The sequence below is a fragment of the Brienomyrus brachyistius genome, chromosome 3 (genome assembly GCF_023856365.1).
Source record: "Brienomyrus brachyistius isolate T26 chromosome 3, BBRACH_0.4, whole genome shotgun sequence".
Lineage (NCBI taxonomy): Eukaryota > Metazoa > Chordata > Actinopteri > Osteoglossiformes > Mormyridae > Brienomyrus > Brienomyrus brachyistius.
This window is the reverse complement of record NC_064535.1, coordinates 15,495,443-15,518,354: the sequence shown is the minus strand read 5'-3', so window position 1 is coordinate 15,518,354 and position 22,912 is coordinate 15,495,443. Positions and strand designations below refer to the sequence as shown.

General features: G+C 40.5%; 1 protein-coding gene across 3 annotated transcripts; it reads left to right on the top strand.

Moving 5' to 3' along the window:
• Positions 1-5,587: 5,587 nt before the first annotated feature.
• LOC125738105 (transcription factor GATA-3) lies at positions 5,588-20,921 on the top strand. Of its 3 annotated transcripts, none has more exons than XM_049006723.1 (6): positions 5,588-5,742; positions 11,888-12,257; positions 13,582-14,115; positions 16,109-16,254; positions 17,721-17,846; positions 20,261-20,921. In XM_049006723.1, the coding sequence occupies exons 2-6, from the start codon at positions 12,020-12,022 to the stop codon at positions 20,549-20,551; spliced, it is 1,335 nt and encodes a 444-aa protein (XP_048862680.1). In that variant the 5' UTR covers positions 5,588-5,742; positions 11,888-12,019; the 3' UTR covers positions 20,552-20,921. The 3 variants fall into 3 exon arrangements, with proteins under 3 accessions (XP_048862680.1, XP_048862683.1, XP_048862679.1); XM_049006726.1 differs by lacking the exon at positions 5,588-5,742 and adding an exon at positions 11,445-11,694 and having other exon boundaries at positions 13,582-14,058; XM_049006722.1 differs by lacking the exon at positions 5,588-5,742 and adding an exon at positions 11,445-11,694.
• Positions 20,922-22,912: the final 1,991 nt, after the last annotated feature.

Below are 22,912 nucleotides of genomic sequence, written 5' to 3'. Positions count from 1 at the left end.
AAAGCCGTCAGTGGATTTTTTTTTTTTTTGAAAATAAAAGAAATGGATAAAAAGTGCCGTCACATATATGTGCTATTTCGGGGATAACTTTGTGACGACCTCTGTTGCAAATGGGCTACGGGCGCGAAATGACGGCCTCTGAGCAGACATGGAAATGGCTTAACGCTATCGCCGTCTCCGTGGAAACCATCAGAGTCCCCATCTCGCGGAGGGAAATGAGTTATGAAAAGGCTGGAGTGAAGCAGGGATTAAAACATGATCCCGCGGACGGCGTGTCAATCAAAACCAACTCCTAAATCTTGCTGTTTTTTTCCTGACAAAATTGTATTTGAAAACACAGCACATATTAAAAGTCTAACTGGTCGGCAGGTACCACTGTCGTAGGTAATTTTATATTCAAATCTGTTCTTTATCTCTAATAAGGGCAGCTAAAATTATAGGGGTCGGCGTTTTAAATGCTGTGAATGGTTTATAACACTACTGTTAATATTTGTTTGCATTTGTAGGCCTATATGTAATACCACGTTTGTCTCAGTCATATTATAATAATGCAATTTTGCAATAATACACGAAAAGGGAAACAAGCGCGAATTTTGATGTTCAGTGGCGGTTGAATGAATACGTGTGCAAGTCAAATCAAATGTTCTTATAACACCACAAACTACTGCTTTGGGTAATACAAATCTCCACCTCCAGACTAAAATAACAAGTAATTATAACAGAGATGTAAAAACAATGCGTTGAAAAAACACTGTCAATTTTAATTTCGAACATCATATGGGTAAATCAAACACACGTAGATGTAGATTACGTAAGCTCAACCGTAATAGATGCTAAATAAATCATAACTGACATAATTAGCGTATATTATAAGAGGCGAACGCGTGAACCGTGCGAGACTCGGTTCATATTTGTTGATCTATACTGAATCAATCATCTGAAGTCTCTGACTGGTCAGTGGATCTGAAGGAAGAAAGATGCGTAAAAAAACTTGACCAAATTGGCTTGACCTCTGTGCTATTTGATATTTGCCTCTTTGACACTCATTTAGAGGAGAAGGCGGACAAGTTAGGCTTGAAATGGAAGCCCCGTGTGGGGGGATACGGCGAACATGATAGCCGCAGCCTTGCATTCTCCAAAGGCTCTCTGGACATTTTAGCCTAACTCGGTCGTCCTTGGAGCGCCAGAACGTCGCCAAGCGGGGTGTAAACGTTAAATGTTACCTATTTGTTCTAAAGGCTATAATGAAAATGGTCCGTCTTTTTATAATTACTTTTCCACTTAGTCTTCCTAGATTCTTGAAAATTGCCAGCCGTTAGGTTTTCTTTAAGACCATAATTAGAATACTTTGATGAATTCCGAAATACATAAAGATTTGAGAAGAAGAAAAAAATGTAATGTTTGAGCAGAAGACAAAGAACCCACTCACACAGAGCAACACTGATATCATGATACTTATCGTACAGAAAATAAACATAACTCAAACGGGCAGAGGAAACCATATAGGCTATTGTTTGGGTGATTTTGATGTTCGTTTGATCCGTATCAACCTTATTTTATCGGCGCCCAGTGTCGGCTGCCTTATGAATATGTGGTTGGATCGATGTGGGAGGTCGAGTGGACGGAAATGAAATATTTCACTGGAGGTTAAATGCTCGCTCTTTTGATTCGCACCTCATTGCAGATTAAAGAAAATTTATTTAAAAAAAAAACAGCGAGGTTTTGCAGACTCAGTTTTATACAGCCCCTCTGCAAGTTAGTTTGTAGATTATCCACATGAACTCTCAATCCGTACATTTGCCGTTTAAAAAAACAAAACATTACGTTAAAGAGCATCTCATATTAATATCACAGTAATTACATTTAGCCGAACTTCAGTTTACTTTAACTTTAAGTAACCTAAAATAAGGATGCCCAGCTTAACGTAAATATGCCAGTGAGATGCAGAGCGGCTCCCGCGCCGTACAGTTTGAGGTGTTGGGTTTGTTTTAAGTGGCAGAGGGTTTGAATTAAAACAGATAACATCTGAGCGGCGTTGCCAGGACATTGGAAAATGACGGAGACCAAGATGCATTTACCGAGCAGGGTAAATAAGAGACACGTAATGAGAAAATGAAAGAAAAGGCAGAACACTGCACACCAGCTAATTAACTGCAGGGAAAAGGAATATGCAGGGAATACGCGGGGAAACGCGTCATACACAACTAACGGTCAGTTTAATAGTAATTTCACAAATCGCGGACTTCTAGTGTTTTTTACATATACGGGTGATGATGATGATGATGATGATGATGATGATGATGATGATGATTGTTTTTGTTGATGGTGATGTTTTAGATATCGTATTATCTATTGAATGGTAACCCTGCCATCTTTTATTCATCATACAAGCACCTGTGTAATTGTGCCTTCATTCCACATATTTATGTTGTAAAGCCGGTTGGTGGAAGCAGGTACACAGAATAAGCATTTTTGAAAAGATTCTTCACGACGAAAAAATTTAGCATTTTAGGCCTGCTTAATAAGTAGCGTATTACATCAGTGTCATAATAGCAGCACTGGGCTACGTCATGCAAGGGTCATCCTAAGTCACAATGTTTTAGCATTCCTAAGGAAGCCACTAGTGCAATTACAGTTTATGTCCTCAAAACTACAATATTTATACACGCTAAACAACATGCTCCGGTTTTTCTTTGTGATTAATGATATTTTCCAAAAGAGTAACCATTAGAAAATTAAAAATCTTGGAGGTTTTCATCATCGGGAGGGGGTGGGAAATGCAGACAGCGGGGTTCAAAATAAATTGGCTTCATCGGATCTTTTTAGATGCAAATATTTTGTTATCTCCGTTTTACTGTTCTGTTTCCCTGTTTATTATTAATTATCTCTTCTTGGTGGAAAATAAATCATTCGAAATTAGGATCTCACGGCTTCCAACACAGGCAGCGAAGCCAGGTCAATCTTGTTAATTTCGGGTTGAAACTGACGCCGTAATTATAGTGCGGCATGATGATGGGACACTAAAAGGCAAGATTACACCTATCTTGCGTGCTTATTTGTCCATCCATCCATCCATCCATTGATTTATGTTTGTTTGTTTATTTATTTATGTATCTATCAGATAACCCATATATTTTACCTGTTAAAATCGTAAAGATATTTGCCCGCTCTAGGATAAAAAAAACAGCTTCTCTCACAAAATTGGCCATCACTTTCTACCATCAGATTCATTGTGATGTATTAGATGCAATAAATTATCCCATGTAACAAAACATCGTGAGCTGAAAGGCTGATAATCTGGCGCGCGGAGATAAGGACTCATTATTCCAAATCATTATGAATCCAACGTTGGCTGTGACTTCTTTCTTAATCAGCTTCTGTGATCCTGGATATGTGAACGGAGGAGATAAGCGAAGAGTCATTTATAATTCTCCCCACCTCGGCCTAATATTTTAAAATCGAGTGAGAGGAAGAGAAAAGCAGCAAAAACACAGAGGTGCGGCGCGCGCATACGGCACGGCATCAGAATAACAAACGAGGTAAACAAACAAACAAATAAATAAATAGACTGGATTACGTTAGTCATGGAAGATTTAATTACCTTTTTATGACTTGTTAGGGTGTGATGCGGCCGTCTGTCCTGCGTCTGAACACATGCAGAAGAACCTCTCTAAAATCATCTGAATGTGAAAAATGTCTTAAATGAAGACATTTCGTTTTAACTCATCATCGACTGAACTGTTGAAGGAAAATGGTGTAATTGTTCGTAAATGAGCGAGATGATAAAGATAGGAGGATATAACCAGTTTCATGTGAGTCTTTTGGGGTCAGTAATGATCACAATGAAAAAAACATCGATTAATCTGGATAACTTCGGTGCATGTCAATTCATTATATTTGCAGAGCAGAAATAAAATCGAACATAAATATATGAAAGCATGCGGAAGTTTTCTTCTAATTCGTCTGGATGACAGCATTTTCTGATATTTTTCCTTTTTGATAAGAAAAACAGCCGATCGATTATCTAAATGATTCTATCAGAGGATTAGATTCCACGTGATAAATGTAACGAAAGGTACAGATATAAAAACGAGGTAGTCACCACTAGGTGACATAAACTGAATGTGTGCACTTGGCGGCTGTAGAGGTACACTCTCAAGCTGGGGCTCACGTCAATTCCGACTGTAACCAGGATCTTTAGTAGACAATGCGCATTAGTAAAGACATGTCTTCTGCTGGACGAAGTGTCTCTTTCTCAAAAACTTTTCAACCAAAACAACATGATAGTTTACGGTCATATATGAATTTTCCTTTCCAATGAAACACTCCACTGTTAAGATTAATATTACGCGTAGATTACCGCTGTATTACAACGTAGTCTGACTGAAAACGAACGATACATTTATATACAATTTATATGAAAATGCATTTAAAAGCTGTCGCATTTAATCATATTATCAAAAAAAAAAATAATTAAACGAATTAATTTAGAGACCTTACCCTTGCCCATGTTTTTGTAGCACTGATAATATGTCAAAATCAGCTGTGGAATTTACAACGATTTGGTTGAAACGATTTGACCTTTATGTTTCATTATATCGAAAGCATCAATATGCGTATCACGGATGCGCATTAATAACACCTTTATATAAAAATGACGAATGTAATTATTTTTTAATAAGCAGTTTATTTACGTCTAAGGCAGATTATTAAATCATTATCATAAGGATGTGGTGTCGACTAATTCTATTAAAAATCTGAAATACTAATTCTATAACGAATGCTGTTGCCCTAGAAGCATAGAATTTTTTTTTCAAATATCTGTTGGCTCGTTGTATGTGTTTATATATGTCTGTTTTCATCAGTCATCTTTACGTTATCGCGTTAATTGAATTTTCTTTTCAAAGACAGCTATATGATCAGTGTTATTTTGATCCTCAACAACGACACTCCACAGATTACCGTCAACAATGGAAAATGCGATATTTTTTACTGAGGGATGAAGGATGTATATCATTGCGGTCGTTTTCGCTCTGATATCAAGTCACGTAAAAATACATGAGATGGTTATGGAGACCAACGTTTTGTCATTGTATACACTGATACCGTTAAAAACATTATCCCATGTGTGGATATTTTCCTTCGTTATCTTCTCCTCAGTAATGTATTATTCTTATTATTAGTAGTAGTATTTAATGTGAACATTTCGGTTTCTGATTCGTTAATTAACCGATTGGCATTGTCATCTATATAGCTGTGGTATATTCTGATAGGTAACAGGTACCTTAACCATACAAGGGTTACCAGTCTGCATTATCCATACAAAAAAACTCAGTCGTTACAATATAGCTTATATTTGATTACTAAGCTGCTCCTGCTATATTTATACTGGATCCAAACGGATACAGAATTAGCTGCACCTCCTCCATTTACAACAGTGCTTCATTCTTTGACCTCGATTTGTTTAATGCATCATAGCGGCCTGGTCTTGTTTGATACAGCTTGGTTAATGTGTTTTTTCCTCGTCGCCCCACACCGACCCGGAAGAGCTCTGATCAAATGTACAGTAAGTACGGTAAGTGACTGCGTTGGCTGCTCTGAGTGCGCGTCTCCGAGCTGGCGGAGGAGTGCGCGCCTCTAGGTTTTCCCCTCGCCTCTCTTGCTCCAAATGCCGCCAGTGGTTCATCGTGTGTCACTTCTGTCGGAGATCAGAAAAACCACTATCCACGCTTAATTCCACAGGTCAGTAAATATATATAAATATATTTTTTTGTCTGAACTCTGTCAGCGTATACTTTCATAAAGTATAGCTCTAATGATATAGGAGTCTTGAGCACGTCTCTTTTATTGCCGACTTCAAATTTTCATTTATTGATTAATCAGCGTATTTTCACTAAATATATATCATGCAATAATAAAAATCGAACACATACACAATCAAAATAACGCGGTGCGTTCGTTTTGTTAACCTCGCTAAAGAGATATGCAGTTACTATGTACTCAATTCATGTGTGTATGATTTTAATATCTGTCTCGCATTCAGTCAGAAACTATATTAAATATTCACCCGATTGCTTAATGCTAAATTCGAAACGTTTCATAAATAATTGTGGCGTTTTGTGTATGCAAAAAAGCTATGTAGATCGATTAAAGTACCAATCTTACTTATTTTACGCCTCGTTTATAGCTGGTCTCCTTTCTGCAGATTCCTTTAAAAAACGCTATTGGATATAATGGCGCAGACTTATAACCGCGGTTTAAGAGTAATTTACCTACTTCACTTTCCCAGAAATAGCGAATATCAAGGTTATTAATGATCTATTACCACCCCGGCTGGTGGTAGGCTGAGTCGTATAACCCGTGAAATTGATCAGATTACCCCGCAATGGGTCATAAAAAGGAGCTGGGTTTGCTGAAGCTGCATTTCCCGTTTGAAAATGCCAGTGTCGTCTATTTGAGTAGATTTTAAGGGGCTCTCGCGTAAGGGGGAGGATACGAAATTAAAGACATCAAAAAAAGCTCTAATGTGAGGAATGGGGTTTGTTTGCATGCGGAGAAAACAGAAGGGATGAAATCGCACGGCGTATTATTGATTTATCCCGAATGTATTTTCGGACAGCTGTGTCTCTAGATAGCAATGCCATGGTGTGAATGGATAGTTAATTAATCAGCGGATGTAATGCTTTCAAATAAGTATGAAATCTCCACGCTATCTTCAAATAATGACACGTCAGAAATATAAATAACGGATCATTTCAGTATGAACGGTATGACACATTGTCTTAATTGCGTACTTACTCGTTATTGACAGAATGTTACTGCTCCTGTGATTTGCTCTGGAAAAAAAACCTTATTTGTTACAAACTGTCGTACGTATCTTTTGATTTTACCGACAAAATACCAATGCAGTTGCGCGTGAATGTTGATTCTCATTTTAATAATACTCTTTCAATTTTTTTCGTATAATTCCAGCAACGGAAACCTAACCTAAGATGTTGGCCTACTTGATAATGTCGAAGCAAGGACGCTCAATAGGCATCGCTTTCTTTTGGTGGACAAGTGCTAATGTACCTGGTCTGCTGTTTAACGTGGGTCTGAAACCGCAACCTAATAGTGCATAGGAAGGCAGAGGCATGTTTACGTTTTTTATTGATCATTCTAAGAAGAACGCCTCACACAGAGTTTCAGGCGCATTCACGCCTCCTCCAAAGTTCTAAGAATTAGTCTCGTTTAGAATTGGCGATCTTTTGTGAGAAGAGCATAACTTATTGTTCTTGAAAATTTAGGCAACAAAGCAGCATCCATTACTCAGAAAATACCTTGCTTTCATGTTATAACGGTTTTAAATCATAATACCGAGAATCATTCTTCTGTGTACCCTTAGATCAACCCATATAATTAATTATTATAACCCATATAGTTAATTATTTCTTCTGTAAATCTTTGTCTTTTAAAATATACATTTTGTCGATATCTGTATATAGCGAAACACGGTATAAAATGAAATTGTAGGAAGCTACATAGATTTATTAGAAGAGTACGCCGTTTTTGCGTTATACACTATAGTAAGTCGTACATGACCGCGTATGGAGTGTTATGACCCATGCAATTCTTTCTGGTGTCTTTAATTCTGTTTACACATCACGAAAAACTTGCAACAAGGAATCGTTCAGGTTTGACATTTTTGCCTATATGTACATAATAACTAGTTTCGTATATATTCACAAAACTATATCTTTATTCTAATAGAGGTTTACGTTGTTAGTATAATTCCGACAAAATTAAATAAAAAATAAATACTGTTTCATGCTCAAATTTATAGCAAGCACATATCGTCTGACCCAGATAGCCCCCCCCCTCCGCATTCATATCACACGTTGTCTCTCTATTAAGATAATAATCGTGCTTTTTAAGCGATGGCAGTGAAGCTGCTGCGCCGAGTTTGGAACTTGGCTTTGGGCCGTGTCCGGCGTTTAACCCCGGGAAGACGCCCCGCGGCTGTTTTTACAGCTTTACCTGAGACATTACATCTAAACTGCAAAATCAAAACCCATCGTATGTCACTTAATCCGTACACCGTTAACGTAATTAGATGGTTTTAACCGGCTGCTTCCATTCGTCTGCCATAATGTAGCGCTGAACTTCGTGACACTAATAATAATAATAATAATAATAATAATAATAATAATAATAGTGCAGTACGCTCTTTACGTATTAAAGGAAAACAACAGAGAAAGAATACAACAATTGTAATTGCAAATGCAAATGAAACTTCCGCATAAAATAATGCATTAATCAATGTAAAAATTATATTTAAAAAATATGTTATGTTAATAAGTAAATGCATAAAACTCAAAATTGTTTATACACACACCCAAAAGTTCTGAATTATGGGAGAATGTATCAAATTGTGAAGAGCCACACCGATGACGAAATAAACGCGGACAATTACACGTTATCAACAACACATCTACACACTGGTAATAAAATAAACCATGTGTCTCCGATTCGCACCCGCAGTGAAATGTTTCCTGATTTTAATCAGGCTTCTCCCCTAGTCATTCAAAAATGATGTCTCTTCGTTCACCTATAGGCCGACCGAGCGAGTGTTGTACCAACGTTTATGAGTCAGATAAACGAACGGACTTATTCTGGAGTGCAACGTTCCTTGCCTACGCTGTCGAAACCTCACCATTTATTTATTTATATTATTTTGGCCATTCTTTTATGTCACCAGCTAGAAGGCATTGATTCCCGTGTACCACTGATATGGCATCTTATTTGAAAATGCGATGTGTCTAGTTTTAGTACGCTTGCAATTTGCACTTACAATACAACGTCTTGCGGCTACCATCCATTTTCGTCTATTGTTGTGGGAATAGGAAGGATTATAAATGAGAACGTTTAAGGTAGACCTGGTTTTATGCCGAAAAATAAACTCACGCTCCACTATACTGACGTTGCGACTTGGGAATCGGGACGTTGGAACAGGTTACATGTTGTAAGCTGCAAGACACTTGTCCCAAAAAATAAAACATAATCATGCAGGCTTTTACATTTACCGTCATATGTTGCCTCAGAGCACCTTTAATGCATATTTGCGGGATAATAGGACACAATACTTTCAAGAGGATAATTACAGGAGTCCGCTGACAGCCCGACAATGACTACGAAATTGTTCAGTACGAGCAGGTACAACTGTTTCTATTCAAGTTCAATCTCAGGTTCACTGCTGTCTGGGCATTTTGGCGAGAAAGCAGAAAACATAACGTTAAAGTCACTTAGTACAGAATAAATTACCATGGTATATGCATTCTCGCGCAAATTTATTTGGTAGATAAACTGAATCTATACACGACGCACGGAATGCCAGAGTACATCTGTCTTCCTCTATCACCAAGCACATTTCATATTTTCAATTCATAGAATACATTGTCCAGTATCTAAAATAATTGGCTAATTACGCGGGTTAAAAATATCTGTTAAATATTAAATTCATTCTTATTCAGTGTCTCTCTGGATACAGTGAATGCGAAATGGATAGATCTTGTTGACTGATGTTGTTCCAAGTCTTAGTTTCTAGACGGGTTTAGTTGCGAGTTTCGTTTTAAATATTTAGCTTCTCTTTTTAACGTTAATTAGTTCAATGCATTTCAGCGTTGTATAATGCTGTTCATGCTGTTTAAGTTATCTGCAAGTTGTTATATTTTACTTGTCCACGTGCATTCTCAGAGTTGCCGGGGAGATGCACAGCAGAATTTAGGAATATAGACTACATTAGTATATATTAGTTTTTGAAGTACATTATTGCTGACTGTTGTGGCAGGATAGACAGTATCGTCTTCAGCAATCGCTTCTTTTGATGCTTTTCACTGATAACGATTCCATTGCGTAACGACCGTAAAGGCCATCTAACGCAAAAGTGTCTTAAAAAAAACTTCCAGTTCAACCCGCCCCCCACCCCACCCCGCGCCACTACACACGCATACACACACCGCACACGTACACAAACACACACACGCACACACACACATCCTCCCCCAACGGCGCTCAACAGAATTTCATTTCCTGGCTGTTTACTCTACAGTCCTGACGTCACGTCCAGTGGCGTCGCCGAGGCTGGCTATTTCACTGCATTGCATAGCATCAAAAGAGCAGCCTCCTTATTCCCTAAATTGCGCACTGTCAATCTGGGAGCACAGGCCAGCCAAACTAAGAATTAGACACCAAATACCGCCCCATGGGGGAGACCCCTCTATTACTGAGCAATCAAGTGGATTAAAACAAAACTGGAAAGAAATAGGCCTACCTGACGTGGATGTATAACTTTATAATCCATCCCCGCGTAAGAATTGAGCGTTTGAATAAAAGCAGCGAAGGTCATGCGGTGATGCACATGGCTGATAGATTCGTTGTACATTTAATTTATATATGTCAGTCTCTCCATGCATGAACGGAAAAATTACAGCTGATCTTTTTCAGACGAAAACGCGTGCCGGTATTTTCTCAATGTTGAGAAATCGCACAGATTTTTTCATCCGCCGAATAAAGCGAATTGGGTAAATTGGGCGAATCTAAAGGGCCAATTCTACCCATTTAGAATAAAAAAGGCTGTCACCGCGAGAGGACGCGCTGTCACAATTTTAAGAAAATAGACATGTTATGACCTGCCATGACTCCTGCGATTAAGCAACAGGCTCCGCACCTCCTTGACAAGGATGCATTTGAAATGCTGCCGTAGTGCCGATAGGACGAGCTCATTCAAGAGCTTTTTACTTCCAATAAACAATTTTTATTGTATCAGGCTTCCGAACCAAGACGAGAGCACTCTGAAAGCTGAGGTTTCGAAACTCTCTGATAAGAAGACTGAATTATAAATAAAGCGCCTAACAAATGGACGCGCGGTAAATAAGACAAATAGCAGATTCCCTGTTTTTAAATCATATATTGAAATATGTTTAAGAACACAGGTTTTAAGAAATGCATCAACACTTTAAACCGGCGATCCATAGAGTAGCTAATCGAATAAATGATTTATACACTTTTCACTTTCGGAATCGGATATATATAGCCATCTTCTGAGGGGGCGCCGGCGGTGAAGCCTGCCGGGGTCACTGTATGGGCTTCGACAGGTACTTGCGTATATTTACTGCAACGACATAAATGCGTTAGACAGAACAGTTCTTGGTCATCTTCCCCAAACCAGCCTTAGTCAATTACGCCCCTCCCCATTTCGATGACACCGGCAGAACCTCCTTAAGTTGCGTCGCGCCACAGCTGTCTGCGAGCATTGAGCTGCCTGGCGCCATCCTCAAAGAATGCCTTCACTGTAAAAAAAACAGAACGAGAGAGAGAAAGCGACACAGAGAGGGGAGAATTCAGAGTGAGAGAGAGGAGAGAGAGAGAGAGAGAGAGAGAGAGAGGGAGGGAGAGGGAGGGGGGAAATGAGAGGAAAGACTTGCTGCTACGCACAAACAGAGAGATTTGATCTGTGAGTTTAACTTCTGTCCTGGTCAGTGTGCAGTAAACCCATCTTCAGCGAACGTTGCTTCTAAAACACTCTGCAGCGGCTTGTTGCTTCCACAGAACAGCATAAAAAGTTTGGGAGAAAAGTTAAGGACATCAATGTGGAACTGGACGCGACCCGTGGAGCTATCTCTAACGGCAAATTAGTACAGCCAAACATTTTTAAATGTATGTAGATTTTGATTTTTTTTTCTTTCCAAACTGAAATGGAATATACATGGTGAACATGCTGATTTATTTAACGATTACTACAATTAATGTTGACAATTTATAACAGTAATCCTGTCGAATAGAGTAAGCACTAATAACTGGACGAATTTTTAAACAGTTTTACATTGTTCTGTTTTTTTTGTTGTTGCAGGTGATCAAACGCATTCTTCTGAATTAAGAAGCAACTTGTGGATTTAACATCGCAAGACTTTTGACAGACTTTTTCTATTGCGCTTTATTGCACCGATTCCTTTTTTGTGTGTATGAACGGTTGCTACCGGCAATGGAAGTAAGTGCGGATCAGCCCCGGTGGATGAGTCACCCCCACCCAGCGGTACTGAACGGCCAGCATCCTGACTCGCACCACCCGGGCATCGGTCACTCGTACATGGACCCCTCTCAGTATCCTATCACTGAGGATGTGGATGTACTCTTTAATATCGATGGACAGGGTAATCACGTCTCTCCTTATTACGGAAACTCCGTCAGAGCCGTTCAGAGATATCCTCCCCCGACTCACAGTAAGTCATGCTTTAGATTGTGCAGTTTGTGCACCTAGTAATTATATGTATGTTATGTTTTAATTTAAGTGAAAGCGACGCAGGGGAACAAACGCGTTTAATGCTATTCCTACTTTAGAGGTTCGCTAATATTTACAACCGCTGACAAAAATGCACGACGTAAACGTCAGCAGGTAAGAGGAGTGTAAGACGCACACTCCAGTTTTGAAACCTTACCATTCTCGATTAGCTGTGGGTTACTCTTTATGGTTTAACAAAGGTTTCATAACTTTCCAGTGATTCGTATTTTTCCGTCAACCATTAACAATTTTACGTTCATATGAAATTTGGCTAAATGTGACAAAAATAACTATTAAAATATTTGTAACAGAGAGGTGCTTGTAGAGGCATTTTCAGGCATTAATGTTTTGTTTTAACCCAGATGTTTTAAACATGAAATAATTATTAAATTGATTATTATTAACCAAGGAAAGTAGTTACGGACAATGTCTAGTTACGTTTGGTAGATTTAAGTATAGTATCAATTGCAAATTGGCTTTGTACAATTAGCACAAAACGCAGACATTGGGGGGAGAAAATGACATTACGGAAGAGCTATTGTATGAATTTATTGAAATGACTTCCTGTATGGAATCGTGACCTTGTTTCTTTTGCTAAACCTTCTTTAAGACATTAGATTTTAGTGTGCGGGGGCTCGAACACCGCGCCGCTATACTCATTTAAAGTGGTTTCGATCTAAGCAGTTTATGTGTAAATAGGGCAAAGTCCGCTGAAACTACGCAGATGCGTCGCGTTAATAATCGGATGACGTAGTTTTTTGAAATCATTTATCGATATTTTGGATGAACCTTTTCATTGCATTGCAGACCATTTGCAAAAACGCGAAAAGAGATTAAATAAAAAAAAAACTGTACTCTGCAAAATGAGAAAGCAGTTTCGATTCGTGTGTTAGTTGACATATCGAAGAATTTTTTAACCATTTGTGAAATTATTTTATAGCTGAGATTCCTGCAAATAAAAAAGTTATTCCGGGTGCACGATTAATAACTATATGGATATTAGCACCTCAAAATAAACTGTAAAAAATTAATTGTCCAACCATTAATTTCTATACGGTGTAGAAATTTTAATTGTTTACATGCAAACTGTTAAACAGCCAAGATTAATTAAGTACTGTGCTGATATATGCTGTAGTTATCTGGCATGTGGATGAAGGCTGGTTTTAAAACGTCGGCAGTTACTATTCAGAATACGTTGTGAAAATCGCGGTTACAGACGCAGGTCCGTTACCGTTAGCCTGACAATTCGTTTTCTTCGTTTACAGGTAGTCAGGTTTGTCGTCCACCCCTCCTCCACAGTTCACTGTCCTGGCTGGAGAGCAGCAAAGCCCTGAGCTCTCATCCCAGCACATCGCCCTGGAACTTGAGCCCATTTCCTAAGACCTCGCTGCACCACGGCTCCCCGGGAGCCCTGTCGGTATACCCACCGGCCTCGTCGTCCTCGCTGTCGGCCGGCCACTCAAGCCCACACCTCTTCACCTTCCCCCCGACCCCTCCCAAAGATGTCTCACCGGATCCAGGTATCGCGACCCCTGGCTCGGGCAACGCCAGTCGGCAAGACGAAAAAGAGTGCATAAAGTACCAGGTGTCCCTGGCGGAAAGCATGAAACTGGAGTCGGCCCACAGTCGGAGCATGGCTTCCATCGGAGCGGGGGCGTCCTCTGCCCATCACCCCATTGCCACTTACCCGTCCTATGTTCCTGAATATGGCCCCGGGCTCTTCCCACCAAGTAGCCTGATAGGTGGGTCACCTTCTAGTTATGGTTCCAAAACAAGACCAAAAACAAGGTCCTGTTCAGGTAGGTAGTGTCTTATTTACAATTTCATATACTTTTCCCACGCAGAAACGTGTATTTTTCATACCTGGCTAAGATTTTAAATTGTAATGAATTTCAAGGATCTTTTGCGTATTCTTCGTTAGGGATATTACACACGTAGGCCAAGTCCATAAAGGATTTCAATATAAAATCGTAATGAAAAAAAAAGCTACTACAGTACTGAAAGGTACGGTTTGTCCTGTAATATATTTACCTGTGTAAATGTGACAACAAACAGTAAAAAAATATACAGTACCAGTAATAATTCTGCTGCTATTATTGCCAAAACAACTACTTTAGCCATGTTATTATTATTAACATTATTATTATTAATAGTAGTACTAGCAGCGGCAGCGGAATTGATAGTAATAATATGAATTATTACAATTAACATGGCTCATTGTTAATTTTTGGTCTTATTAATTTATATCAAACCAATTTATTGCATTTAAACGAGCAATTAAAAGCTTATGACTGAATAATCGTCATTTGCAGGCTGTGACTCAAAAATTTCTGTTTTAAATTACGTAGTATTTTCGTCGTTAAATCCAAATAACGAATTTTTAGACAGTGAAAATTTTGAAGGTTTCGTTTTACTCGCTTTCCCACAGTGCCGTTTTGCTGGGACTCCTCGTTGGTTTGTAAGCTCAGGCTAATCCAATTATTTTCAGACTGCTGCACGCCACAGTTGCATTGTTTATCCAGAGCCAGAATCTCTGACAGAGTCCGGATGTGGGGTTATATTCACCGGAATTAAGAATGACCCCTAGTCATGACAGACTGGCCGTCTCTGCAGTATTTCAATACGGATAGGCCTACATGTGTTATTATGAAATATTATTTGAAAACATGTGTTTTAAATGCTATGCATTTTTTCATTTTTCTTTGAAACATATGCGCATAATTTCAATTAATTCGATTAATTTAAGAATTTTCTACCCACAAAACACAGTAGGAAAAACAAATAAACGCTTTGGGAATGAGATTTGGTCCTGTGCCTACCAGTTGCAATATTTCTTAGCATATTCCAAAAGATTGGACACAGTAGACTATATAAGCCGCGTTTCACATAGGACATATATTGGTCTGTCTGCTTCCGAGCTGCAAGCAGGATCTTTGTGTAACAAAGCAAAACAAGCCACAATTCCCGGTACATTAAAAAGCCGATTAGAAAAAGTTTGGAACCTGTGCTCGCTTAAAAACACCAAGTGATCCTTGTCTGTCACTACAGCCTGCTGTCCGCTTTGTATATCAAATAAACATCCGTAGGCTAACTTAGGGTGTCTGTAGTTATAATGACTGATAAAGGCCTTCTCAAAGTCGTTTCTTTCAGATATTTTAGTGTGAACAGCGATTGCGCTGTTTCAGTTTCAATACTGCGGTAACACGTCTAGTAAAAACACAGCTTGAAGAACTAAGTTCGGTTGACATCCATCCCATCTGCCAAAACAATATAGATGATCTCAAACTTTTAAATTATGCAAATAAGAATTAGCACAGGGTTCCTTAAACAATACTCGTTTGTTGTCATTATTCTACGGGTTCTAAATTAAACTATTAAAATCGAATGAGCACAATGCATAATATTGTTGCCCTTGTTACTTAGTGTATCTGTTGAAGGATTTTCAAAGGCAACGATCCATTGAGGGGCTACAGCCTATTAGACAAACTTCATGTTTACATTATGACTCGGTCAGATTACTATGGTCTCTATTACTTGTTTGCATGCATAAACTCTAGTACTCTTGTGAAAAGAATTTACTATTGTACTAGTATCGCATTTCTTCCCTTTCTCTTCCTGCATGTCTACTTCTTCTTTTATTAATATCGTTACTGCTGTTATTATTATTGTTGTTATTATTGCCCTTGCTGATATTATTTTTACATGTTGTTGCCCATTCGTAAGTGCACGTTTTTTCATTGATTCATAAATTAGCGCTTTCTAAATGAATGTGTTCTTTGTCTGTAATTCCAGAAGGCAGAGAGTGTGTTAACTGCGGGGCCACCTCTACCCCTCTTTGGAGGCGTGATGGCACGGGTCACTACCTTTGTAACGCCTGCGGACTGTATCACAAGATGAACGGGCAGAATCGCCCCCTCATCAAGCCCAAGAGAAGGCTGGTACGTCCTTGGCACTTAAATCAAACAATGTTTTCCTCAAATATGCAGGAAAATGTAGCAAATGTATTACTTATATCCTTAATCAAATAGTCCTGCAGTTTTCAACTTTATTCGCTACAGTTTCCTTTTACTGGTGTTTCGACAATCATTTGCAGTTTAATTTTAATTTAGCATCTTCACCAACAAAGGGATGCGTTATCAAGTCGAAGCAAAACTACTGAATCAGCTCGATAGTTTCCCATTTTACCGCATTTTTTGCAGAAAAAAGGTGAACCTTTTAGGCGGTGAAATGGTACTATATTGGCCGCCGCGTCTCCCTCTGCCCCCTTTTCTGCTCTAATGTAAAAAACCGACTTCCTAGGAAAAATCTGCCGGATACGTGAGCTGGGAAGATAAGTCGTTTGGAGCAACACCCTCGGCTTCCCCAGCCTAAACATTAAGAAGACAGGGACAAATCCGAGCATGACTGTACGGGGGCAAGCAGGAGTCACGAAACCGATGGAATAATATTACAAGAAATCATACTGCAAGATTTTTAAATAAATAACTGGTGACAGAAAGTGCAGTAATGCAAATCACCGCGAAATCAAAAGCCTGTGTACGTCACTTATAGGGCCCAAGTCCAGCTCAGAGTAGACACGACTTACGAGACGTAGTTGTACTATTTTATTTTATAACTGAAAAAAAACAAATGAGAACACACACATTTCGAGGTCATCAATACTGTAGAGACAAATACACTTGAAGTATTGTACAACTCAGGAAAAAATGGCGAACTACCGAAATCTACATGTGACGTTTTGTAATATAAATACAGAAATGTGAAAAATGATTCTAAATATCGACCATTCAAATTTATAAGGTTTATACTGTGATTTTGTTGTATTATAATACTGAATTGTAAAATAAGGCAGAAATGCCGACTTCATACCAATTCACTCTTCCCAGGTTTTCGCTAACGCAGCAATAAAATATTATTCGTGTGCATTTTTTTCATCGTGCCCAAAACAACACCCTATTTGCCTATTTTAGTAATTTTTAAGACGACGTGTGAGTGCAGTTTATTGAAGGACAAGGCATTAGCGGACCATCATAATCTTAAGTAAAATGCTTTTAGCAAAATGGTGTAAACTGTGGATGAGATTGTTTAAACATGACTGCGCTGCTGCGATACATTACGCCCAGTCCCTGATGTCCTACCCTGGAAAATGAAATCACATGTAATGGGGCATATTTAAGATGGGTCTTTTATGCAGTTTACAAATATTTATGTTTCAAATGGCATGTGCGCATGAAGTAATTTTAAAACATCAAAACAAGCCCGATTGTTGTACCTTTTTTAAAGAAAATATTTGCGGCTTTGAATTCCTAGAAAGTGCGAGGCTTACTGCCGTGAGTTGTAGGATGTATTGTTTTAACTAATGACTTAGCTTATGTAATTTTCTCCCCTTTTTGTCTTCCTTCAGTCTGCGGCTAGGAGGGCAGGTACTTCATGTGCCAACTGTCAAACGACCACGACGACGCTGTGGCGTCGAAACGCCAATGGGGACCCCGTCTGTAACGCCTGCGGGCTTTACTTCAAACTGCACAATGTAAGCCTGAAGATCCCTTAATGTCTGTCCAGCAAGATAACTGCTAACCTCCCTCATTGCGTGCCGTCTGTTTGTCTGCCTTCCCTTGACATCACTGTATTATTCGTTTAGAATTTGTTGCTATCAAAAATAAACGCAGGATATACTGATGCATTTGCGGCTTTTCTAGTTTTACGTATATGGGAAAAAACGGGTAGTTTTACAAGAGGGTAATTATGGCCTTTAGTTCCCTCCTTTGCATTTAATAGTCCATTCTCTTACCACGAAAAAGGACGCATCCTTTTTCGATTGCCCTGGTGGATAGCTCTTGGGACAGATTTTGCACTGAAGCTACAGCAGACTCAGGACTATAAACACATTGTTACTTAGCTCTGGACTATGGTGGAATTTTCCTCACATTCAGAAGATGGGCAGAATATTTTCCATACAGTTACGCCGATTGCTTGACCCTAAGTTTTCAATTCCTGGGGTCACTGCCCCCACCCACCTGTTGCCATGGTCACACAAGTGCATGGGGGGAAGTTGTATCTCCCTTTTAACACAGACTGCTTACATTAGACTTGGAAAAAGACCCAGAGTATCGATGACAGTAACATTTCCCACGTGTCACATGATGTCCCAAACTAATTAAGACTTCTGTGCACATTTTCAAAGCTTTTCATTTGGACAAACTGTGCAGATTTTTGACAGCTTCATAAAAAGCTGAATTTATTATTCTGTTGATCCTTTTTCTATAAATACCAGGTTCCCCCCACTTTATTCCTTCCTGGAGTGAATGATGGCCGTCCCAAGCATATGGTTGCAAACCAGGTTTCAAACATTAAGCGGATAGCTGGGTTTTTCAGCCCCTGGGGTCACCTTGTCCCCGGTTTACCTGACTCAGAGCTGAGGCATGTCGGTCTGACTGTGGCCCTCCTAGAGAGGAGCTGGGCCTGTGGGTCTGCTACACATCCTAGTCAGGTTACAGAAGATCCCTTAAAACCCTGAGATTTGCTGACCATGCAGCAGTACTACTAAAAGTTTAGAAATATGCAGTGTAAAAACTATTAAACATATTGCAGATGTTTCCCATTGATTAGAGAAATTAATGTTTTTGAACACCCCCATTTTTAATATATACATGCTTTTAAACAAAGATGTATTTTGACAGTTTGGCTATACATTGGATAAGCAGTATGGAAGGCTGCTGTGTGGATATGAGCATATGCATTTTTGTATCTTTTCTTTGTCTAAACTTTGCTTGTTTTCCAGTAGGGCTGTATATTGATTTTGTAGTGCCACTGATGGGTGAAATTAGGTTTTGTAACCCATGTTAGGTGGATTACTGACCACCATCAATCACTGCTCTGCTTTCACCCAGTGGGACCAAGAAAGTAACCAATGGAAAGCGAGTCAAACCAGCAGGTGACTGACAGCATATTAGAATCCCCTGAGCGTGGGTTTTGAAACTTCATCTCACTGCATGTGTGTTTTTTTCACCACTGGCTTCCATGGCTAGAGCTCAGTGACACAGTAAAAGGGCTTGGGGGTGTACGCTTTGGTCAAAGTCCAAGAGAGGGACTGGAGGGGACAGCAGACGTATAGATCCCGGTTCAAACCTGGTGATGCAAACTCCCTGACCGGAGGGTGAATAATGAGGCCAAACCTTCGGTGTGATTCGACGGCTGGCTAGTGTCCACTGTCCTTCCTCGAACTCAGACGCAAGTTGTAGAACCTGACACCACTCTCACTTGTCACCAAGGAAACTGGAGGCACGTGTGTAAGAGCTCAAGGTTCTGAATCTGGCGAGGTTAAGGGTGCCCTTTACCCTCTCGGGGTCTTCTAGCCGGTTGGAGGTCCGAGCTGGAGCTCAGTTGCTAACCCAGCGTTGGTGAATGTGCCCCAAAATCCAGTTCTAATGTTAGGGCGTCCTCACACAAAGAGCACTGCCTGTTTGCGGGTACCACATCTGGGTCGGTGCTATAATCAGCCAGTGTTTCATACCATTGTTGCCCCTAATGAAATTAGAAAAAGCTTTCTGGAACTGTTTCTCCTTTGTGTCTGTTTATTTGACATTATTGACTTTTACATTGTTATTTCATTCCCACTCCTGCAATGCTGAAGTGATTATAGGCAAAAATGTCGCCGAGACGACGGAGACCTTGTTGAGCTGCTCTCTTTCGCTTTTACTTTTGGGATTTCTGTGTTTTGATAATTTTAAAGTTCTGCCATTAAGGCTCATATTCATTACTCTTCATTAAATAAAGACTCCTGTGACATTCAAGGTGTGCAGTTACAAGACTGAAATGTGCTTTGTGTCCAAAAGGAATATAAAACCTTTAAAGATTTTTTCGAAAGTGAAACCTGGGTTACTCAGCCGGTTTTCCTGCCAGGTCAGACCTCTGACCCACAATTCCGCTCTCTTTGATTTACAGATTAATCGGCCTCTGACCATGAAGAAGGAAGGCATCCAGACCCGCAACCGGAAGATGTCCAGCAAGTCGAAGAAAAGCAAAAAGTCCCAGGACAGCATGGACGAGTTCTCCAAAAGTCTGGTGGAGAAAGGCAGCTCCTTCAGTCCCTCCGCCCTCTCCAGACACATGAGCACCTTCCCGGCCTTCTCTCACTCGGGTCACATGCTCAGCACCCCCACGCCCATGCACCCCTCCTCCGGCCTGCCCTTCGCTCCCCATCACCCATCCAGTATGGTCACGGCGATGGGGTAGGCCTGCCCACCTCATGTCCCGCCTCCTTCCCCGCCCACCATCCCACCAACCTTGCCCTCCACCCAACTTTGGAAAAAAGAGACATGCTTTCTGTTTGGTCTAAAGTCAAGTGTACCTCTCTAGGACTGAAAGCCCCCAAGACTGTAATGATGGCCCCCTCTCCCCCCGGGGAAAGCGAGGTCTCTCCGAGGGGGAACGGTGACAGCTGGGACCACCCCAGCCCCCCCCCGGGCTGACTGTTGCACGGGGACCCCATTTACTGTACAAAAGCCATTTTTTTCACTGAGAAGCGATGAAAGGAGAAAAAAAATGAAAAGAAAAAAGAATGACCATATGTAGACTATCCGCCATGTGATATGGGGTGGGGGGGGGGGGGTCCCTGTACTGTGAAAAAAAAAAAGATACGAGGAGAACTTTGAATATATTTGTACAAATTGTATGAAATACATTACATTTAATGAAGACTTTTTAATAATAATTAAAAAAAAAATGCCTGTGAGCAGCTACGCTGAGAAGGGTACGAGTCGGAGAGTCAGTGATTGTTCGGGAGGCGCCCCTTTGCCGGCCCTAGGTTCGAGAGTGAAACTGTCGATGCAGAAATACCTGCCAAGGCCTCCACACGCACATGCATACACACAGCCTCACTAAGTGGACAACATTCGAAACAGCAAAACCCAGAGACGAGTCACTCATGCAGACAGCAGGCACCTTCATAGAATATCCAATAGATGCTGCTGTAATGTCTGCACACACGCACACACACACACACACACACACACACACACACACACACACACACACACACACACACACGCACGCACTGCCATGGTGGACTACCTGGACGACGATTTCCCGGCCCACAGATTATATGCATTGTGAACAAGTTCCTGTATTTGTTATTTGTATGTATATTTCAGAGTACCAAAAATATGAAACAAAACAAAGATGTAGAATTATTTCTTTATGTAATGCAGACTGAATGGTTGTATAAATTTAATAATTGCTAGTGTAAAAAAAGACTGCTCTTTTGTTTCGTATTTTTTTTCTTTCTTTGAAAAAAAAATAAACTAGTTAAAACTCAATATGTCAATACCCTGGCAAGCCTGTGACAGAAAGAACATTGAATCTGGCATGTGTGATGTTTAAATCGTATTCCCAGCATGCACCACAGCAGCCCTGCCACCACACAAACAGGAAGTACCAAAATAAACAGATATACTGGGAGGTTTCATATCCTGAGCAACCACAGAGATGAATGCTGTGCGCTGGTACAGTAAATTTACTTCAATCGTTTCTTCCAAAAACAATCTGGAAGAGTATTTTCCTTCAAGTATGCAAAATCATTATATCACTCCCCGCATTCTGGCTGGTGGTTCATTCTGGAATGTCACCCGGGGGTCTCTCCGGATTGGGGTCGGGATATCCCTGTTACGACCCAGACAGGGATCCCGACCATTCAACTTCTGGAAACAAAAAAACAGTGAGGAACCAGCTTTTCTCTGGGCATTGTCGCTAACGGGAATAGCAGCCGACTGATCGCGTTTCGAATTAAATTCCATTTATGGAACGGAAGACGAAGGCTGGCTCGAGATTTGTTAATTAAACACTCTTGGCTGCTGGAGCGTCTCCAGCGAACCACAGTGGAAACTCAGCTGTAGAAAAACGGAATTGACCTCATAGAGACATTAAGGCTTGACACCTAGATGGGGGTCGTACATGAAAAGTGGTTCCATCTCTTTTTGTTTTTCGTATGTCTTCCTAAAAGGGGGGAGGGAGGGGAGACAACGCTGAAAAAAAACAAAACTAACCAGCTTTTAAATTACTTCTCGGATCCCTGACAGTATTGCTTGGCTAAATCGAGCGGAAGTAACGTCTTAACGACATCTGCCGAGACCCAATAACCACGAACGGGATCCCTTCACAGAGCGCCAAGTCCGAGCAGGACGGCGTTTTAGGTCGGCAAGGAGCTGCGACGGAGAGGTGGAGGTGTCAGTTTACACGGCAACATCGGGCCGGGACTCTTGGCCTTGAAGCGGCCACTTCTGTGCGCCCGTGGGTTTGGCCATGTGCTGAGCTGGGCCAGGTGCTGCTCAGTCATCTGACTCCCCGTGCCACTCAAACGGGGAGCACCTTGACAGCAATAAGCCCGATGCAATCTGAGTAGAGCCCACGTGAATATAAGGATCTCCTGCTCTGACTTTTATATTGTACATTTCGATTGCGTGTCATAAACCTGGAAATTAACTAGTCATCTAACGTTTCATCAGCCTGACGCCGACTGACAATGCGCATTCCCACCCGCTCGCGGCGTTCTGGACGTCTACTTCCTGTTTTGTAAGGGCGGCCCGCGTTCCAGAAGGG